This window comes from Peromyscus leucopus, chromosome 5 (genome assembly GCF_004664715.2).
Source record: "Peromyscus leucopus breed LL Stock chromosome 5, UCI_PerLeu_2.1, whole genome shotgun sequence".
Classification (NCBI taxonomy): Eukaryota; Metazoa; Chordata; class Mammalia; order Rodentia; family Cricetidae; genus Peromyscus; species Peromyscus leucopus.
This window is the reverse complement of record NC_051067.1, coordinates 82,322,061-82,344,673: the sequence shown is the minus strand read 5'-3', so window position 1 is coordinate 82,344,673 and position 22,613 is coordinate 82,322,061. Positions and strand designations below refer to the sequence as shown.

Sequence of the window (22,613 nt, the reverse complement as noted above, 5' to 3'; positions counted from 1 at the left end):
CTCTGCAAGAGCAGCTGGTGCTCTCAACCAGAGTCATCTCTCCCACCCCCCAATAGATTTCTTCAAGTCTGAGCAGAAACAAGTTATTTGTTACTCACATGGGAAAAGATAAAGTAGAAAAAAATACATCAGAAATGACCTGGACCAAATGATTCAAATGAGTACTGTTCTGACAGCACAAACCTCATGACACTATTAACACATTATACAAAAGACGCGACAAAGTGGGAGTGGTGACACACAGCTTTAATCCCAGCACTGGGGAGGCAGAAGCAGGAGGATCTCTGTGAGATGGAGGCTGGCACGGTCTATAAATTGAAATTTGCTTCAAAAAAAGCAAAAAAAAAAAAAAAAAAAAAAAAAAAAAAAAAAAAAAAAAAAAAAAGAGAGAGAGAGAGAGTGACACAACATTGTTTTGTGGTACTCTTGCCAAAATGAACACACTCAATCCAATCATATGAAAACTCAAAATGACAGATGATACTTTCAAAGATATTAAGGTCTATATTATGAGGAGGAACAAAGGGAACACTCAGGTACCAAATAGGTGTCCTAGAAAACAAACGGACATCTATAGAGGCCAAGTGTGGTAGTGATGTCTATAATCCTGGCCCTGGGAGAAGAGGTAGGAGGATGAATCAAGAAAAGTCTGGACTGCATGTTGGTTCAAGGCCAACCAGGCTACATAGTAAGACCCTGTCTCAAAACAACCATCAAACCCCTAAAATGTACATGTGTTTAAAAAAAAAACCAAAAAACAAAAAACCTGGTAAAATTCAATTAGTCTGTATCCAAGGACTCAGCTAGCAAATCTAGGAGGTTAAACTATATCTGTGCTGAATATGTGCAATTTGTTTTCCTTGTCATTATTCCTGAACAACACAGAATAATAACTATTTATTTAGTACTAACACTGTGTTAGCCATAGAAGTAAAGAAGACCAAAACTACCCTGAATTTCCTGACACTGGGTAATCAAGAGATTTGCTATATTTTTTGCCAAATTGACAATAAATCTGTTAGGAAATAAAAGTAAAAACAGAAACCCATGTGGAATTTCAGGAGTTTTAGTAAGCTACTTATGATTTTACTGTGAAATAAATAAATGACTATTGGATTTAGCAGTTAGCAACCATAATCAATAAAGAATGGAGGGCTGAGCCAGGCGGTGATGGCACATGCCTTTAATCCCAGCACTTGGGAGGCAGAGGCAAGATGATCTCTGTGAGTTCAAGGCCAGCCTGGTCTACAGAGCAAGTTCCAGGACAGTCAAGACAGTTACACAGAGAAACTATGTCTAAAAAAAACAAAAAAGAATGGCCAGCGGGGTAGGGTGGATACATGCCTTCAATCCCTGGGCCTGGGAGGCAGAGGCAAAGGGTCTCCAGGAGTTCAAGCTCTATAAAGTAAGTTCCAGGCCATCCATGGCTACACAGTGAGAGCCTGTCTCAAAATAAAACAAAACACACACACCACACATACACCATCACACACACACACACACACACACACACACACACACACACACACACACACACACCACACACACACACAGAGTGATGACGACAATAAGTTAGGGGTTGGCAAGATAGCTCAGTGGTAAGAGTGCTTGTTGACAAGCCTGATAACACGAGCTTAATCCCGACGAACATACTTGGTGGAAGAAGAAAAACAACTCCCACACATACTGGGCTCCTATGAACACAGCAAACAAATGAAAGCACAGGAGGCCTGCACACAGCACAGTTCCTGCTGAAAGGACTTGCTCACACAATGGCAACAGGTGCTTTCTCTGGGCTTCCCAGAAGACATCATCCCAGAATAGCATCTTATCTGCAGTCACTTAGCTCACTTGTCATCTTTTCTGACATCCTACCAAAATTCTTTAACGTGTTTTAAAAATAGGGACCTCATTCTCTGCAAATTATTAGGTAAATAATCTCTTTCACAGTTTTTATGAGGGACTCAAAATATTTCTGTTTTCTGTTATTTCTGTTTACAAAATCCTTTAACTTTCCCCTTCTCCTTATCATAAAGCTATTGTTAAACATATGTTATTTTCCCATTTTTATTCATTTTGAGAATTTCATACAATGTGTTATGATCATATTCACTCAAAACTCTCCCAAATCTACACTTGCTTCCATACCCATTCAATTTTGTGTTCTATTTTTTCTAAAGCCCATCAAATACAGTTTGTACTGCCCTTATGCTCTTAGATATGTGCCCAGTCACTGGCACATGGAAGACCTATCAGGGGCTATATCCTTAAAGAAAACTCTAAATTGTCCAAAGCTTTTTAGCTAGGGATGGGACAGCCTGCCCATTTCCCCTCTCCATGTTGGGGTTTGGCCTTGAGATTGCATAGGTCTTATGTGCTATTACAACTGAGAGGAACTGGAAAGATGGTAAGAGCCAGAGGTAGTGGATGACTACAAGGAAACAGTGTTTTCCTGACACAGCACAAGTTATTATTCATTTATTTTTGTTTTTGTTTGAGACAGGACCTTTCTATATAGGCCTGGCTGGCCTGGAACTTACTGTGTAGGCCATGTTGGCCTTGAACTCAGAGATCCACCTGCCTCTGCCTATCTAGTGCTAGGATTAAACAAGTTATTTTCTTAGAATTTGGTGTGTATCTTTAGTCTCTTTATCTCATTATAGTAACAGGTTTAGGGAACAAGGGTCGTTCAGCATAATTTACAGTTCTAAAAACTTAGAAATTTCTAAATATTAATAATTTTGCTTCTTTGATTATACAGGGAAAGCTCCATACATACCTTCTTTGGAAGGAAGACGACACACCCTCCGACACATGGACATGAACGCATACAAATACTTCTCCAAACTGTTATCAGTTTTCTTGTGGAGCCTAGCCATAGCTCTGAATTTTGTCCAATCAAATTGGCCTCTGTCAGGGTCAAAAACTACTCCAAATGTAGACACAACTCTATAAAAGTCAGCTTCTTCTCTCCTTGTCCATCTATATTGAACCAGATTAAGAAAAAAATATACACACATCACTAAAATATTTATTAATGGTGAAAATAACTACTGTAACACAGACTTAAAACATCTGTAGTACTTAATACTTTACAGGGTTAAATCCAGATTTTAGCCTTGAAAATAATTTTAAAATTCGAGTTGACTTATCCATTCATAACTCAATTGATATATACTGCTCTGCTCCTTCAGACATTGCTTTTACATATTTACCAAATGAGAAAGCATACATGGAAGACAAATTATATGACCCTGTTCTTAAATAAAATGACGAAGTATTTTTAGACACATCTGCAGTATGAAATACTATTTATTATTGCATGAGTTATAAAGAAAGAATTTCAGGAGGGAAGAGAAGATAGAAGTGTCCATTGAGACTTGAGTGATGATCAAGAAAAACATCAATGTGCCAGCAAGATGGATCAGTGGACAAAACAGTGCTTGCTGCTAAGTATGCTGACCTGAGTTTGATCCCTTGGACACAGATGGTAGAAAGTAAGAAGAGACTCTTGCAAACTGTTCTCTGATGCCTACACACGAGTATGTACACACATAAACATATGCATACCACCACCACCACCACCACCACCACCCACAAAGTAATGTAAAAAGAACCATAAATGCATCACAGGTGAGTGGCACACTGGAGAGTAAGATGAGACAAGGCTACAGTTTGGGTGGAGGGAGAGGCACAGTTTAAGCAAAAGAAAGAGCATTCTGCACTTTGGGGCAGGGCGGGGTGGGGGGGTGGTGATGGCTGATAAGTATTCCAAATTGACGATACAACTTATATTGAGAATAGAGCAAAAAAGAGATGAGGTTTAATTATAAAAGTTCAGGTAAGTGCTTCTGATACTGAGAGAAGGTATGTTTTCATTGTAGTCACAGATCTCCATACTATAATATCTATCCATTTACACAATAGTGTCCTTGCTTTGCTCACTGAATCATTGTGTACAAGAAAAACACTGGAAAAGCTTAATTCATTGTAAAATGTTAATGGCTCATTTTTATCACAGTCATACATACTTTATGTTCTCCTGGCTAACCTGGAACTCATTGTATAGACCAGGCTGGCCTCAAACTCACCGAGATCCACCTACTCTGCCTCCCAAGTGCAGGGATTAAAGGAGAGTGTCACCACAGTAGGCCAAAATTGAACATTTTGATAAATGCTTTTATAACTTGGAGAATTGCTGGGGAGTAATTTTGAGTAAAGAAGACAGAAAATTTGAAATACGATGAGAACTCAACTTTGATCATTTCCAAGACACATGTTCTTTCTACACCACAATTTCACCTTCCTCAAACACAAGTGTTTCATTCTCTTTGGGGTAAGAAAGCTTGAATCAAGTGTAATTGCACATTCATGATGAAACAAAAGATCATACGTCCCCTAATGGGGGTGCATTTGATTTCATGAAAGCAGGCTAAGAGAAGTAATATGACCAAATGTGAACAATAATTATGTATTTGTGTTTCTTTAGTTTTCTGTATTTTATAACCATTTAAAAAATTTTAAATTATTACTTATTTGTATGTGTGTGTGCTTACAAGGAGGAGGAGGAGGTTAGAACGTATCAGATCACTTGGAGCTAGAGTGACAGACAACTCATGGCTCACAAAGCTCTTAACCATTGAGCAATCTCTCCAGCCCAATGTTCTGTATTTTTAAGAAACATCTATAATGAACTTCTATTTTTTTAAATCATTTAAAAATTACAGAAGATGATGATGAAGAAAACAACAACAATAATAATAATGTGCAGCATCAGCCTTAGCCACTTGGAATGTGAGCTCTAAGCTGACACCAGCTGCCAGCCACACGAGCAAGGCTACTTTTGATTCCCCACCAATTTTAGAGTCCAAGCAACAGCTCACAAAGAAGAAGAACTACCTAATCAGAATTGTAAGAGTAAAAAAATCCTAAAACCCGACCCTGTTTTCAGACACTGTAGGGCTGATTGCTGCGCAACACCTGCTGGCTACAAGGAGCTGTTGACAGAAGTCGCAGGATTCTGTCATTTTAACATGGACAGCTAACATACTGGGTTCCACATCAATGAAATTCTCAGATGAATGTGCTGCAAATTCAACAAAATAACAGACCTTAACAGAGAAAATTCAAGACCCAGATTTAACAAAAAGCCCCATTACTGATAGACTCTGTTCTTTTCCATTTATTTTTATCATATTTAAGATGTTAAAGCTTTTGGGGCTCGTGAGATAGATCAGCAAATAAAGTGCTTAGCTTACAAGCACAGGGCCTGCGTTTGATCCCTAGAACCCATGTTAAAAAAACCTTGGTGAAGTGGTGCAGGCTCACAATACTTGCATTAGAAAGACAGGAATGGAGATGGCTCAGTGGTTAAGAGCACATTACTGTACTTCCTGAGGACCTGAGTTGATTCCCAGAACCCAAATCAGGTGACTTACACTGCCTGCAACCCCAGCTCCAGTGGAATCTGACACCTCTGTCCTCTGTGGGCACTTGCATTCATGTATGTATACCCAACCCCACATACATATACATAATTAAAATAACAAAAACAAGAAAAACAAAAAAAGAAAGACAGGGATGTGTGGATGTCTGGGGCTTCCTGGCTAGAGCTAGACTCAAAACAAGGTAGAAAGTGTCCTGAGGAACAGGAGCCTAGGTTGACCCCAGTCTCCACATGAGCACACACATGTACACAAATATTTATTTATTTATTTTCCAAATGTCATGGGGCTGCAGTGATGGCTCAGCAGTTTGGAGAATGGCTCCCTGCATCCATATGAAAGCTTACAACCATTTGTAATCCTAGATCCAGGGCATCCAAGTCTTCCTTCTGACCTCCTCAGGCACCAGGCACACACACATACGTACATGTAGGCAAACTACTCATACAGATAAAAATAAATGAATAATAAATCTTGAAAACATATTTTAAGAAAAGAAGTTAGAACTTGTGGTTGAGACTCTTCCCTGTCTTGTTTTGTTTTGTTTGGAGACAGGGTCTCTCTACATAGCCCTAGATATCCTGGAACTCCCTCGAATTCACAGAGATCCACTTGCCTCAGCCTCCAGAGTGCTGGAATTAAAGGCCTGTGCCTCCACAGCAAGCTCCCCTGCCTTAACATAACATGTCTTACAATGTTTTCTCCTCAACAACAATAGTTCCAATACTTTGCCCTTTTATAAAGTAGAGGTAGATTTGCTTTCTATCCATTTTTAAATAGATTTAAAAAAAAGATTTATTTATTTATTATTTATACAGTGTTCTGGCATGTAGAGGGCACCAAATCTCATTACAGATGGTTGTAAGCCACCATGTGGTTGCTAGGAATTGAACTCAGGATCTCTGGAAGATCAGCCAGTGCTCTTAAACTCTGAGTCAATTCTCCAGCTCCCATTCTTAAATTTTATAAATGTTTTAATGTAAAATAAAATAGACAGGGGCTGGAGAGATGGCTCAGAGGTTAAGAGCACTGACTGCTCTTCCAGAGGACCTGAGTTCAATTCCCAGCAACCACATGGTGGCTCACAACCATCTGTAATGAAATCCAGTGCCCTCTTCTGGTCATACATGCTATATACAAAATAAATAAATAAATCTTAAAAAAAATAAATAAATAAAATAGACAAAGCTCTATTTAATATAGTTTAATCTGTGGATCTATTGATAATTTAAAATTCTAAGAATAAATTTTATCTATGCCTTCATTTCTTAAATTTTTCTATGTTAGTAAAAATGAAAAGACTAATATGAACTATGTGCTATACATATAAGACAAGAATCTGTGCTAGTTTTTTCATAATTCTGCATATACAAATGTATGAGTATATACATATATGTATGTAAGTCTTTTGCTTTGGCAAATCAGAATGATAATCCAACAACTTCATAATCTTCAGAATGAACAAACTTGTAGACACTGAATATTAAAACTTAGTGCCCTTGTCTTACTTACCTCTGCTGTCTTTCTATCTTGGCGGCCATCTTAGGGTTAAGAGTGGCTTCTTCATAAACAGGCTGCATTACACTGGCAGGCACTGAGAAACTTGGCTGTATTTGCTGGATGTGTCTGTTTTTATTAGTTCGCTGGTATGCAGTGATGAGCCGTCGCAACCGTGTAGTCAGAGCCGATGGAGTTGGCCAATACACTTTATCCCCTTCCATCAACTGACCATCTATAGTTAAAGAAACTAGTATCAATAACAATAAAACCTAAGCAGATATTGGACAAAACTCACAAAAGTTGAAAACTTTATACTTATAATTTTTCCTTTAATCTGATTAAGTGAAGTAAACCAACCAAATCTTACATCATTTAAAAAAAAAAAAAAGGTGCTGGGCACCTTTAATCCCAGCACTCAGGAGGCAGAGACAGATCCCTGAATTTGAGGTCAGCCTGGTCTACAGAGTGAGTTTCAGGACATCCAGGGTCACAAAGTGTGACCCTGAATCAAAAGAAAAAAATGTTTATAGTTTTAAAAAGCATTACAGCTGAGTGGTGGTGATGGTGGTGGTGGTGGTGGTGGTAGTGGTGGTGGTGGTGCACACCTTTAATCCCAGCACTTGGGAGGCAGAGCCAGGCGGATCTCTGTGAGTTCAAGGCCAGCCTGGTCTACAGAGTGAGATCCAGAACAGGCAGCAAAACTATACAGAGAAACCCTGTCTCAAAAACAAAACAAAACAAAACAACAACAACAACAAAGCATTACAATAAACTTTAAGAATTGCTCAAAGAAAGAAGAATATGACAGAAGTGGAGCCATGATGTTACCTGTTTGAATTATTTCTGCACAGAAAATACAACTCTTGGGATTCCAGGTCTATAAGTCATACTGTCTTGCAAATATTCAATGACTTAAATAAATTAAAAGCCAAACAGTGGGGCAGTGGTAGTACATGCCTTTAATCCCAGCATTTGGGAGGCAGAGGCAGGGGGATCTCTGTGAGTTAGAGGCCAGCCTGGTCTATAAAGTGAGTTCCAGGGAAGCCAGAGAAACTCAACACAGAGAAACCCTGTCTCAAAAAACCCCCAAAACCAAATAAACAAACAATGGAGGCTGGAAAGATGGCTCAGTGGTGAAGAGCACTTGCTGTTCTTCCAGAGGACCTGGGTTCAATTTCCAGCACCCACATGGCAGCTCAAGACTGTGTGTAACTCCAGTCCAGGGGTTCCAACACCCTCACACAGACACACAGGCAGGCAAAACACCAATGAACATAAAATAAAAATAAATAAATTTTAAAAAGAAAAGGAAAAAAGCCAAACAGAAATCAATTGGATGCTGAACATTGTAAGCCAAGTGAATGAGGATTTTTTTTTTATTGAATTTATATCAATTTATAATCAAAGCAGTTTTAAAGTCATTAGGTAGAAAAACACTATATTTAAATATACATTTGAAATATTCATTATGAAGACTTAGAATGTAGCTCAGCTAGAAGGTAGCTTGCCTAGTGTTGTGGGATATTTGTACATCATGTGAAGATGGATTGCTCTGATTGGTGTAATAAAAAGCTGAACAGCCAATAGCTAAGCAGGAGAGTATAGGTGGGACTTCCAGACAGAGAGAAAACCCTGGGAAGAACAAAGGCCCTGTCGCCAGCCAGCTGCAGAAGCAGGATGGGCAGTACGAAGATGAGGTAATGAGCCACGTGGGAGAACGTAGATGAAAAAGTATGGGTTATTAAGTTTTAATAACTGTTAGAAACAAGGCTAAGCTAAGGCCAAGCTTTCATAATTATTAAGTCTCTGAGTCATTATTCGTGGGCTGGCGGTCCTGGTGAAATAGTACTACTACAGCCTAAAATGCATAATGCTCTGGGTTCTATCCCCAGCACTGTATGAAACTAGGAGTGATGAAATGTATGTGCAATCCCAGCACCTGGGAAGATTAGATACTCAGTATCTTCTTTAGTTACATAGTAAGTTCAAAGTCAGCCTGTGCTATCAGAGATCTTGTCTATCCCCTAACCAACTCCCTCAATGTCCCAAACAAAACCATTGAAAAAAAAATCACCATGACAATGATACAGTTTTTAAATTTTAATTCATTCAAGACCTAGAGCTGATCATGTAGCTCAGTGGTAGATCACTTACAGCATCCCTAGTGTAAGGCTTGGGATTTGATCCCTAGCACTAACAAAAACAAAACAAAACAAAGTGCAAAATCTATTTCTAAGGTGTGGTACTATATGTATCATAAGCTATGCCCATGCACACTAGACAGCTTCCCTAGCCTAGCTGTACTATTCAGAGGGTAAGGCACACTGTTCCTCTGGGTACCAGATGGGGAAGAGTAGACTTCAGCAACAATGTGTTTCTTGTTTTAGTATCAGAAACTGGTAAAAAGAATGTTGGGCCTGGTGTCACACACCTATAATCCTACCTGGAAGATGAGGAGAGTTCAAGGTCAGTCTTGGCTACATGAGACCTTCTCTAAGAACTCAAATAAATACCACCCCCAAAAAACCAAACCCAAAAACCTATCGAAACACCAAAACCAAAACAAAATAACAGTGAAAGCAGACCTTGCTCAGCTAGCTTTGTAGAGACTGAATAATAAGGCTTTTCCCTAATGTACACATGACACTAATAAGTTAAATACATTATTATTATATTAATATTTAATGATTTAATCTCACATATAAGTTTAATAACCATGCCACAGTCAAAATGTCTTGTCTAAGGATTCAGAGCTAAGGATTTGCAAAAACTAACAGTACTATTAAATTCCCAATCAACTAACAGTTTCTATAACAAGCACAACAGTATTCAATACTACTCACACAAATTAGAAATTCAAAACTGTGATTTGTTGATCTCATTGTTCATGAGGATGTGAAATTATACTGCTAAGTGAAAAAGTGCAACCTACCTCCATCTGCTATGACGAGATCTCCAGGTGAGGAAACATCATCCTTTAAAAAAGCAGACATTTGTCACAAAGTAACTGAATCAAGATTAAAAAAAAGGGCAAACTTCTTTATAATAGAGACCTTGCTTTCAACACATTGTTTTTTTTTTTTTTGTTTTTTTTTTTACAACCTGAGCTATGATTTAACCCAGAACTTACTGAGCTAATACTATACCCTCAGCCCACAAAAGAATTTGTAACAATCCACTTAGCAAAAACAAAACACAACTTGGCTTCTTGGCTTAGTTCTCACAATTACCATTCCTGTTTCCTCTGACACTTTAAAATCAGTCACTACTTACTAAAATGACTTCCTTTTCTATGAAGCCTTCAGAATGAGTTTCTCCTCCTCTGACCTCCTTTGGTCCTGAGCTGCCTGGGGTTTACTGGTGAGGTGCTTTACACATTCTGTGCATCATCTCAAAGATACACATATTCACTGTCCTAGTTGCCAAACTGCAAATCTCTTCTTTAGCTTGGACTATTTGTATGTAGATTCAACTTTTCATTTCAACTGGGCATCCCAGCGCTGTCTTGGATTGGGGCTTCTGCAGTTGATTCCAAAAATCACTCATTTTCACTGTGTGGAACAGGCTGCATGCAGTTAGAGAAGCATGGCAACTCCTCACTGCAGGTAAGCCTTTTCTGCTCTGGTTGCCTTTACCTTGACTTTACCTTGAAGCGTCTACAGTTTCATCAGGATATAGATTTCACTTTACTAATCCCAAGGATTCATGTCTTTTCAACTGACATCTGCTTCAGACAGTGCTCCTTCTGTATGATAGCCATTCGTTCCATTTGGAATGTCTGCTAGGCAGATGGAAGGTACTAGCATGCTATCCTGTCTCAGCTTGTCTTTTTCCTCTGATGGTCAATATGATGTTAATGTTTGTCAGCAGAATGAACTAGACAGATACTGTAGGAAAAAAGGCAGACCTTTTACTTCCTCCTACTGGGGAAGTCCTCTACTGCACAGCTCCACCACAGGCTCTTTCAGAGCCCAGCTCCTGCTATATAAGCTGCATTTCCTTTCAACTTCCTCCCTAGAAAGGCTTTCTTAAAGAATGTCTATAGTAAGACTTTTCTTGGGAAAAGTATCCTTGGCATCTGAAGAAAGCATATGTCTAGCACTTCCAGGGAGATTTCTAGTACTCCTGTGGGGGAGCACAGTAACTCATTGGCCAGCTAATCAGCAATGGCCATGTATAGTCTGGATTTTAGTCCACACTGGGATGAGAATCTTCCTTGGGGACTCTGAGTACTATGAATGGTAGATTCCCTCTCTTAATTTTTTTACATTTACTTATGTATTATCTTATTTATTAGTGTGTGCACACATGGGTGCATGCCAACTATGGTGTACATGTGCAGGCCACAGGGAAATTTGAGGGAGGTTGTTCTCTCTGACCACCATTGAGGTCTCAGTCATTCAAGTTGGTAGTAAGTACCACTCATGCTGAGCCATCTCACTGGCCCTATATCCTCCTCTGATCTGCTGCTCACATCTTCATTTCCCTCTTTATAAGCCAATCTCTCATTACTGAAATTCCACTGTTAGCAGTAATTCTTGACACTAACTAGGATCCCGGTAGGCTGTATCCTGTACTGTAGTCCTTTTCATGGAGGGATAATTTCTATTTCTTGCTATTTACCTTAGTATTGACTTTTACTCAGTTTTCTGTTTTTTTTCCCAAGATGCTGTACTTCTTAGTTCTAAGAAGTATAAAATATGGGCAAACTGCATTATATATACATGTCCAAGCCAGTCTTATTCTTGGCTAGAAGGGGATATCAGGCAATCTTAAATGATTATCTGTGATGTATATCAACTTAAGTTGATCACTTATTTACAAGGAATACTTAATATTGAGGTTTTTTAAATGTGATCCAAAACATACCTCTATATCATCTTTAAAGATGGCTGGGGCAGGTTTGTACTCTGGGTCTTCCACATCCCTGTTAGAATAACAAGTGTTCTAATTATTGTAATGGACTGAAGATTTCTTGGTTTGTCTTAAAGGTCAAATTTGATCCCGAGCACCACAGAAAAAGCCAGGTGTGGTGGTACACACCTGTGATGCCAATGATAGGGAGGCACAGATGGGGGGATGGGGTCTGCTTGCTTACTAGCTTAGTCTAACCAGTGAGGCCCTAGTGAGGGATCTCTCTCAAATAACAAGGTAAACACATCCTGAAAAATAACACCTGAAGTTGACCCATGTCCTCTACGCACATGGTCATGATCTTACACACACACACACACACACACCTTGGGTTGGAAAGTTAGCTCAGTGGTTTAGAGCACTTGTTGCTCCAGCGGAGGACCCAGGTTCAATTCCTGTCATTCACAACAGTGATTCTCAACTGTTGATCCAGTCTCAGGAGATCCAAAGCCTTCTTCTGACTTTTGAGGAAATAGATGCTTCCTTATCCCCACCAGGAAATCACGCACATTCATGGCAGTGTGGTCACAGAAACCAATTTTCTACTCTGAAATAAGCAGTCAACTGACTGTTCCAAAATAGTGTTCTCAACCTTCCTAATGCTGCAACACTTTTTAATACAGTTCCTCATGTTGTGGTGATCCCCAACCATAAAATTATTTTCACTGCTACTTCATAACTAATTTTACTATGGTTATAAACCATAACGTTATACATACATACATGCAAACAAAATACATAAAATAATAAATCTAAAGAAAAATGATAAACATCAATAAGAATGGAAACAAAACATACAGTGAGAATTTGTGTCTAAAATGCACATACCCATCCATGTAATCATTTGCTCTCTGTTCAGCAGCAACAGCTTTGTCATCAGGCTTTCCTACTCTTTCCAAGAAGCACAATGCTGGGTCTGCTCGGATGGTGTTATATTTTTCATAACCTGGAAGCACCACCAATTATGAAGGTACAGAGGACAGAAAGAAGTTGTATAAATATAAGTATTCCTTATATGTAGAGTGCATGATATTTTGGGGTTAAAGGAACATCTTATTTAAGTAATATGGGTTAAAATATGCTGTTTTGAAATCATCACAAATATTATATAGTTTAATAATACTTATAAAAATTTTAAAGTATCTGTTACAGAGGGATGGCCCAGTGGTCAAAAGTGTTCCTGTTTGAGAGAATCCAAGTTCAGTTCCCAACACCCATATTAGGCTGATAACAGCCTTTAATTTCAGCTCCAGGGGATCCAACATTCTTTTTTGGACTACTTGGATATTACATGCACACACACACACACACACACACACACACACACACACACAAAGTAAAATCTTAAAAACCAAACCAACAACAATAGTAATAACAGAGCTGGAAAGATGGTTTAACAATTAAAAGCACTGTTATTCTTGAAGACCCAGGTTTGGTTCCCAGCACCCATCCGCATGGTGGCTCACAAGCATCATTAGCTCTGGTTCCAGGTGATCCAGTGCCATCTTCTGGCATCTGAAGGTACCTGGCATGCACACAGAGCACATACATAGATGGAGACAAAACACTCATATGTATAAAATAAAAACATCTTAACAAAAACCACATATTAAAAAAAAAGTAGAATAAGCTGATCATAAGTTCATGTAACTCTCCCGAAGGAAGGAGATTGTGTAACTAATAGCCCAGAGGGCAAGTCACATGGTACCTCCTCCTGAGGAAATGATGTGAATGCAAACTTAATTTGACCTTCTATGGTTTTAATGATTATATGTATGCGTGTGTTACTAGAGTAAAACTGCACGTGGAAACCAATAAACTAAGCAACAGTGGGATTCCATTGTCCATAAGAGCTCTCTCTCCCCGCTCACTCTTTACTTACCATGCTTAAAAACCCCAATAAGAAGTGACTTGTCAGCGTCAAAGTCCCACCACACAGCAGGAACCTCTGAGTGGTCTGGCTCTGGTACCCAAACATCAATGTCACTTAAAAACAGCACAAGATTATGAATTTTATAAATATATATAAAGGAGGCAAAGGGTATAAATGATGCAACACCAGCTAACATTATGCTCCACTAAAAAAATACACTTTAACAGCAGTTCCTGCCTGGTCTCAGGCAAAGTGTCCTCACCCATACACACACCAAATGCTTCACTGGAATGTTATGGCAGCACACAGCTGGGTAAAAAATCATCTGGTTGAAATATTTTGTATATGAGAAAACTGGGTTCTAAAAGGGCAAAGGAAGTGCTTTGTGTTTCAAAAAAAGGTTATGTCTTTTTTTTTTTAATCAGTTTTGTTGAGGAGGTTACACTTTATTTATCATGTACACAGTGTTCTTTCTGCATGTATGCCTGCATGACAGAAGAGGGCATCAGATCCCATTACAGATGGTCATGAGCCACCACGTGGTTGCTGGGAATTGAACTCAGGACCTTGGGAAGAGCAGCCAGTGCTTTTAACCTCTGAGCCATCTCTCCAGCTCCTGAGGTTACACTTTAAAGGTTAGGTTTTCGATTAATAATTTAATTAAACCATACAAAGCACTACTTTGTGTTTATATAAGCAGTATTCTGATATAAAATGACAATGTCAGATTATTTCAAACTCTGATAAAAAACCATAATGCTTTGGCAAGTTGGTTGTTTTCATGAATAAGAAAGGGCTGGTGACAGCTCAAGGATACCTCCTCTACCATGTAAGACTATTCTCCCTGAAACTTTCTCCAAATAACACAGGTCACACCCCAAAGTGATGCCACTTGTAGGTATGTTCATTTCTTTGTCAGTGTAGGCTGAAAGATGCATTCCTGATGTTTGATTATTAGCATGTATCAGTGTGTGTGTGTGTGTGTGTGTGTGTGTGTGTGTGTGTGTGTTTGTGTTGTGCATGTGTTCATGCCTGTGTGGGAATGTGTATGTGTGTGTGTGTGTGTGTGTCTGTTTGCACGCTTGTGCCTGTGTATGTATGTGTGCATGCGCATGTGTGTCCTGATATTCAATAGTCAAAGGGGAGAAACTGAATGGAGTATGCTGCAGAAAATAAAATAGACTGAGAATTTTGCTATTTGATTTCACGAAACTATCATTTTTTAAGAATTCAGAGAAATAATATAATACAAAGTAATGCCATCTCACCTTATCACTATAATTTCCTAACTTAATTAACAAAGACCCTTTAGGTTTAACGTGCTAAACTTTCTGACAATTAAAGTCTATGACAAAAGTTCTTTTTTAATTTGGCTATCATATAAAAACAAGCTGATAAATGGTCCATGTGCTCCTGGACAAGGCAAACAACCCTTCATATATGACTAGCCATAGTCTTGAAAGAGAAGACATGGACAGTGAAAAAAGTTTTCCAAGTGCTTAGTAATAAAGGATGAGCAGCTCACTTCTGTTGTTCACACTTGTTTTCACAAGTCTTTAGTCCACGGTGATAACGTGGGTGAAATGACCTCTGTAATCTGTCAGCACTTTTAGCAAATACTTTGCTATGAAATAAACCAAAACTGAAAATGTTTTAGCTGAATAGGGAAAAAGAGAGACAACGATTTTACTGCTATTTGTCAAAAACTGAGAAAGAGACAAAGAACATAGCTAATGGAAATCTTTATTTTTGATGGTGTTTCTGACTCAATGACCCTCTGGATCCCAGAAGGGAAAACTGCAGCAGTCTCCCCTGTACCCCACCAGGTGGCGCTCAAAGTCCAGACCGTTGTGGTAGAATCAGTTTGACAAATGGTCCTGCTTGTGAAACCATGGTTCAAATTTGAGGGCCACAAGGTCATGAAGTATTTGTAAACTGTTAGCAAAAGGGATAGAAGACTGGCTCACACTGTTGTTGTTTTTGGTGACCCTTTGTTCTTCTGTTTTGTTTTGTTTTTAAACACAATACCTTGCTATGTAGGCCAGGCTGACTAGATTTCACTATGTAGATCAGGCTGACCTGAAACTTGCTTCAGCCTCCCAAGTGATTGATTTCTGTCTTTAAAAATCATGCGATGTTTCCTGCATAAAGGCTTCTTAAACTTCCTCAGGTTAAATCCTTCATTAGAAATACATTTAGAACCAATAACTGAAATGAATTAGAACATCTTTGTGAAGAGGTACCTGTACCCGACCAATGGCATGATGTGTTACTACTAGAGTATGTGCCTCAACAAGACTTGGAGAGATAGAAAGACAAACAGTCCACATCAACTAATGAAAAGGAGGGGCCAAATGGAAAAATGAGAGAAAGAGAATGTTCTAAGCAAGAGTAAGTTTTAAGTAAAGCATGAGATACAAATCTGAACACATTAGCATAGAAATAAAATCTTAAGCCACTAAGATGAAACCCTCAAATAATTAAAGCTACCTGGTAAATAATGTGTGATAGTTAATCTCAAATATCAAGTTGATGCACTCTGGAATGACCCAGAGAGGAGCCTGTGGGGGATTATTTTGGTTGGGGAAGACCTACTCACAGTTAGTGACACCATTCTCTGTGCTTGAACCCGAAATTGTACAGAAGAAGGTGAGTTGAACATGGAGGTTCAATACTTTGTTTCCTGGCTGAGAATGTAACATGGTCAGCTCCTTCAAGTTCCTGCTGCCCTGTCCTCCCTGACATGATGAATACACTTTTTTAAAAGAAGTTAGTCTAAGCTGGGTGGTGATGGTGCACACCTTTAATCCCTACACTCGGAAGGCAGAGGCAGGTGGATCTCAGTGAGTTTGAGGCCACCCTGGTCTACAAAACGAGTTGCAAGAAAGCCAAGACTATATAGAGAAATCCTGTGTAGAAAAAAATAAAAGTCTATGCAATTGAAGCGAGCACTAATATAGTAGAAGAGATACTGGGTTCAAAATGATGCATTTGGTGTACAAATTTATATTTAAGATGAGAGAGATGTAAACTTGATAAAATCCAAAGAGAAGTAGATTTATTTATTTATTTATTTTTAAAGATTTATTTATTTATTATGTATACAGCATGTATAACTGCACACCAGAAGAGGGCGCCAGATCTCATTACAGATGGTTGTGAGCCACCATGTGGTTGCTGGGAATTGAACTCAGGTCCTCTGGAAGAACATTCAGTGCTCTTAACCTCTGAGCCATCTCTCCAGCTCCCTAGATTTATTTATTTTTTTTTAAAGATTTATTTATTTATTATGTATACAGCATGTATGTCTGCAGGCCAGAAGAGGGCACCAGATCTCATTACAGATGGTTGTGAATCCACCATGTGGTTGCTGGGAATTGAACTCAGGACCTCTGGAAGAGCAGTCAGTGCTCTTAACCTCTGAACCATCTCTCCAGCCCCCTAGATTTATTTTTAAATGGGAAAGTAAAGGAATAATCCACACAACAGTGGCTAAGAAAACAAAAGTAGTTCAGTCTTAAGCCAAAGGAAAACAGGCAATTAGTTAATAAATATTTATTGAGTACTCAATGTTTTAAGATAACCAGTTCCATTTGGGGAAGGGGAATGCTGGGAATTGAATCTAGGGTCTCATGTAGGCAAGCGATCTACAGCAAACACCAGCCACAGATGATAATGGACGAGAATGTAATGATCAATAAGACAGAAACGTAAACTGCAATGGAAGAAAAAGTTTTGAATAGTGAAGGAATCAAGAGGAATTAAAATAAAGTAGTGGTGAATGACTGGAGGGGTACTTTGGATGGTATGGACAGGAAGGCCTACTTGAGAGTGTAACAGTTGAGCTGAAATCTCAATTATATGAATGGATAGTTTTCTTCTTTTAATTTTATGTATGGGTGCTTTGCCTGCATGTATGTCTATGTACCACTTGTGTATTCTTGGTAGCCAGGAAAAGGTGTCTGATCCTTTGGAACTGGAGTTACAGAGTGTTGTGAGCGGCTCTGCAAGGGCTAGAATCTAACCTTAGGTCTTCTAGAAGAACAGACAGTGCACCTAACTGCCGAGCAAACTCTCCAGCCACGTGAACGGACAGTTCTTAGGGTGATCTGGAGAAAGTATATTTGGAGCAGAACAATACAGCATGAGCTTGACTTGTTGGATGAACAGAAACAACAGAGTGGTTGGACCACTGTAGGTAAGGGACAGAGCGAAGGAAGTCCAAAAATTTTAGGTTATCTAGAATCCAGATTCTGTTTAAGAGGACATTTTGAAAAAATGTGCCATGGCTTTGAGAAAAATCATTCTAACTGCTTTCTCTCTCTCTCCCTCTCCCTCTCCTCTCTCTCTCTCTCTGTCTCTTTCTTTTCCAGAGCTGAGAACTGAACCCAGGGCCTTGCAAAGCGCTCAACCACTGAGCTAAATCCACAACCCTCTAACTGCCTTTTGAAGGACATAGTGTAGAGAGTTTTGTGGAGGCAAGAATATTATTAAGTCTCAGCAGAAGTTTAAAAAGAGAACTGAGGCTAGAATAGAAATTTAGTAGAAGAGAATGAAGGTACTCATATTTGGCACATTTTTCATGGAGCCAATGGGTTCTCCTTCATGAAAATAGGGGAAGAAGACTGAAGAATCCTACCAGAGCAGTATGTGGTACATTCTGCATGATGGAATAGTTTTACATATGGGAATGGAAGGAAAGAATTGGTGGATATAGGAAGCAGCATGGATACCTATGGAAGATAATATTTAGAAGCAAATAAAAAAAAAGAATTGATGCCTGTGGTCACTGGCAATGCTAAGAAACATTTTTGTGCCATCATGGAAAGATTCATTAGAGCAGGCTGATGAAAAAGTGCAAAGAAAGAAGTAGAAAGAGAAAACACAGGAGTCTGTTGAGAGGGGAACATTAAAGTGGGGCAGAGAGATGCAGAGTATGGAAATGATTATCCTTTTGATGGTAAGTAAGTAATATGGGCACGTGTGTGCAGGAGGGAGAAAGGAAGATGGGGAAAGAGGAAGGAAATGGCTCAGGAGAGGAAGATTACTATAGAAGTAAGAGTCTTAAATGAAGAGAAGAGCTGTGACGCAAGGCAATGAACTGGCAAAGGAGAGGCATTTCTACTGCTGCCTGAGGGGGCAAGTAGGCAGACATGGACGCCAGGGGCTCTTGCTTGATTGTTTGTTTTTCTATGAATTATGTCACAAAGTTATTATTAGACATTGTTGGTGAGTTGGAAGGGTGGTTTGGGGAAACAGGGACAAACAATCCTCTTAAAAAGGAATTTACTAGCCACAGTGCTTAAATAGTCTATACTTATTTCATTTGATGTTGAATACTCATGGATGTGAAGTCAATCCATTCCCCTATTACATGGTTTTTGTTTTTTTCTAGCCATGTTCAGCTGCTTAGAAGAAGGCAAAAAGTAGGTTAAACTGAAGTTACAATGGGTATATGATACAGAAGGACAGGCAAACAATGGGATTAAGGAATTTAAAGTCCTGAAGAATAAAACTGAATAATGAGGGGAAAAGAGGAGGGGCCTGACAAGGTAATGTCTAGTGAATGAGTGGTAAGAAGATGCTGTGATGAGGTTCACATTATAATGACAAGTACCCAAGTGTCGGTGAGTTGGAAAGGAAGGAGCAATGGTCAAAAGTCACACTGAGTGGGATAGCAGGAGCAAGGCTGCAAGTGGACATGTGACAGAGAGAAAGATAACTGAGCCCAGGAGCCCGGGTGTTGTCAGGGTCTCACATGGCTGCTGTAATTAGAAGAAACAAGACAAGAGTGAGTTTAGGAAAGTTAAGTTTCCTGTGTTGGCAGAAAGCTGAGGTTACTTCTACTTGATGGCTTGCTTACAATTAGTTCCTGAGAATAAGGGTGGTTAAGGTATGTAGAAGTACAAGTTTAAAACAGATGCTGCAGAGAAGAGAAGAGAAACAGAAACACATGTAATCAAGAGGCAAGATGAAACGAGAAATGGAAAATCCCTACTGGCATCTTATCCATGCAGCAAAGCACAGTCTCACTTCTGTTCACTGATACCATAAACTGCTTAAGGATGAATAGTAATTTTGTCTTTTTATCTTCACTGTTTCACATCGCCTGAGCGTACTCAAAATTGGTCCTGGACTCACAGAGGTATAGATGGGTGGTAAAGCACTTGCCTAGCATGCACAAGCACCCTAGGTTTGTTGATCCCAACAACACAAACAAAACAAAATAACCCAGACCTATTTCTGAAGAAATGAATTAATCACTTATTTCATGCATGTCTACCTGAATGGCACCTTGGCTACATGCAATTCTTCAAATTACTACTCCCACTCCTGGTACTGCATTTTACTCAGTCAAGGACGAGAGTAACAGAAGAAAGGCAAGGGTCAGTTCTCTGTGGCTAGGGATTTCCCTCCATGAATGAAAGAGTCACCTACTGTGCAATTTTCTGTCATTGTATGGATTTTGCTTTACTGTGTTACTGAAAAGTCAACAAATATTTTTGTTACCTTGCATCAACTCCATCAAATACTTTTTGACACTCATTTCCAATGACTTCTTGCTTTAGATAGTACAGCATCCTTACACGAAGCAAAACTCTAAAAAAAAAAATAAAATAAACCAAAGGGGACAAAGATATTAATCACTAAGGAAAATATGGGGGGATATCTATAGATGTTTATTAATTTTTTGTTTTGTATTGTTGTTTGTTTGAGAGAATTCGTATGTAGCTTGGGCTGATCTGGAACTCGCTGAGTAGAACATGCTTGCCTTGGACTCACAGATGAAGTCTCCTGAATTGCTTTCCAAGCACCAGAGTACAGGCATGTGTATACCCTTGTTTATATAGTCTTTCACTAATAGAGTAATGATTATATATGATCAAATGACCCTCATTACTGATGACACACAAAGGATACTGCAAAATCTTCACAATGGTCACTATCTAGTACCTGGGAAGAGAGGAGTTTATCTGGAGAGTAAATTTATTTAATGATAAAAATACGTAAAATGAAGATAGCATCTGAAGTTAAAATCTTAGAGCATACTATCACTAGGTTTTAAGGTCAATGCATTCAGGAAGAGTGAATGTTTCAAGAGCTGTTTCTAGAACACCCACTACCTACTTGTTGCAATGGTGCTTCACATGTTTCTTGTAGCCTTCGTCTTGAAGGAGCTGCTCAGGATTGTATTTCCGAAGCCACTCTGCTTTCTGTATATCAAAGGAACTTGTCTGAGTCTTTACTTTCTTCCCCTTTCGGCCCCTAGGCACAGGAGCTGAGAGGCCTGTTAAGACGAAAAGTACACATGAAATCAGAGATAACTTGTATAAAAAGCTATGATTTGAAAGATTTTTTCCAATGCAAGAAATTACTGGAGACTTTTTGGGTCTCTGAAGGTCACACAGAGGTCTTTAGCACATTAATGGCAGTAGAACTGACACAATCACAAGTCAGACACAACTCAAGACGGTTTTATAAAAATTAAGTCAAATGTCACCAGTGAGACAATACTTTACTTCAAATTCATTGTGGTTTCCTTTGGCTCTGTAACCCGGTCGCCTCTTTTACTGTTGATTCACTAATTATCAGAAATGCATGTCCTTTTGCTCTTCAGAATTTGCTTTATTAACAACATGGGATGGTCTAGCCTTGAGACAGCTAACATCATTTTTATGCTCTTGAGAGTTTTACTATTAATTTCTTTAAAGAATAAAACATCATCACTGTTTAAGTTGATCACATGTGCCACATCTGCTCAGTTTTCCAGGACAGGAAATCAACCACAGCTGAACTCTCCACAGTCTTCTCTGTCTAATCTACTCATCTATCCCAGAAACCAGCAACACATGAATTGATCCTTAGTTGTTGTTTATTACCAACCACTACATATGCTTATGAAATAGTTGGCATTTGTTTCTAGATCTTATGTACTCATAGAATCTGTAGGATGTATTCATGCTAACTTATGAGGCTTTAGTTCAGCATCTTTAACCATGGCGTAGTAACTGACAGTGAACAGAGAGCTCATATTTATTAATCTCCAGGATGTTTGACTTGTTTTACTCTTAATTCTTGACAATTACTAATGATGCAATTTTGACTACATTATCTGATTTTTACCTCATTGGTAAATAGAACCAGTAAATCAGAATAAAGTTTTTCCTTTTTCATTTCTTAAAAATTACTTTTTAGGGGGCTGGAGAGATGGCTCAGAGGTTAAGAGCACCGACTGCTCTTCCAGAGGTCCTGAGTTCAATTCCCAGCAACCACATGGTGGCTCACAACCATCTGTAATGAGATCTAGTGCCCTCTTCTGTATACATAATAAATAAATAAATCTTTAAAAAAATTACTTTTTAGCATTCAAAATTATGCACTTTATCATGACAGAATGGCCAGAGCTTGTGACTATAGGATCAAAGGAGGTTAATTTGCTGGGAGTTTTTGCAGCCGTTCCTTATGTTTAGCTTTGCACCTGCTCTTTAGTTTTCTCCCCTGAGGATTGCCCTAGCCACTGCAAACACTTATGACCTTCCCACCTCACACCTGGTGATCTTTTACTCTCTCCAGAGAAAAGCATAATCCGGTTAGAATCCAGCTGTAAGGTAAAACACTGATTGGCCAGTGGCCAGGCAGGAAGTAGGTGGGACAAGGAGAGAGGAGAATACTGGGAAGCAGAAGGCTGAGGCAGAGACACTGCCAGCTGCCGCCATGACCAGCAGCATGTGAAGACACCAGTAAGCCACCAGCCACGTGGCAAGGTATAGATTTATGGAAATGGATTAATTTAAGCTATAAGAACAGTTAGCAAGAAGCCTGCCATGGCCATACAGTTTGTATGCAATATAAGTCTCTGTGTTTACTTGGTTGGGTCTGAG

At 39.0% G+C, this 22,613-nt stretch overlaps 1 protein-coding gene across 17 annotated transcripts in view; it reads right to left on the bottom strand.

Annotated features, from left to right (window-relative positions):
• The window catches only part of Chd9 (chromodomain helicase DNA binding protein 9), a 229,473-nt gene that overhangs the window by 24,981 nt on the left and 181,879 nt on the right, over window positions 1-22,613 (bottom strand). For all 17 annotated transcript variants that reach the window (XM_037206078.1, XM_028871524.2, XM_028871530.2 and 14 more), the window contains 8 exons: window positions 20,860-21,019; window positions 20,242-20,331; window positions 13,741-13,844; window positions 12,687-12,804; window positions 11,814-11,871; window positions 9,877-9,919; window positions 6,957-7,176; window positions 2,780-2,982 (listed from right to left, as the gene is read on the bottom strand). In XM_037206078.1, coding sequence (XP_037061973.1) covers window positions 2,780-2,982; window positions 6,957-7,176; window positions 9,877-9,919; window positions 11,814-11,871; window positions 12,687-12,804; window positions 13,741-13,844; window positions 20,242-20,331; window positions 20,860-21,019 — 996 coding nt within the window. The remainder of the gene's footprint in view (window positions 1-2,779; window positions 2,983-6,956; window positions 7,177-9,876; window positions 9,920-11,813; window positions 11,872-12,686; window positions 12,805-13,740; window positions 13,845-20,241; window positions 20,332-20,859; window positions 21,020-22,613) is intronic.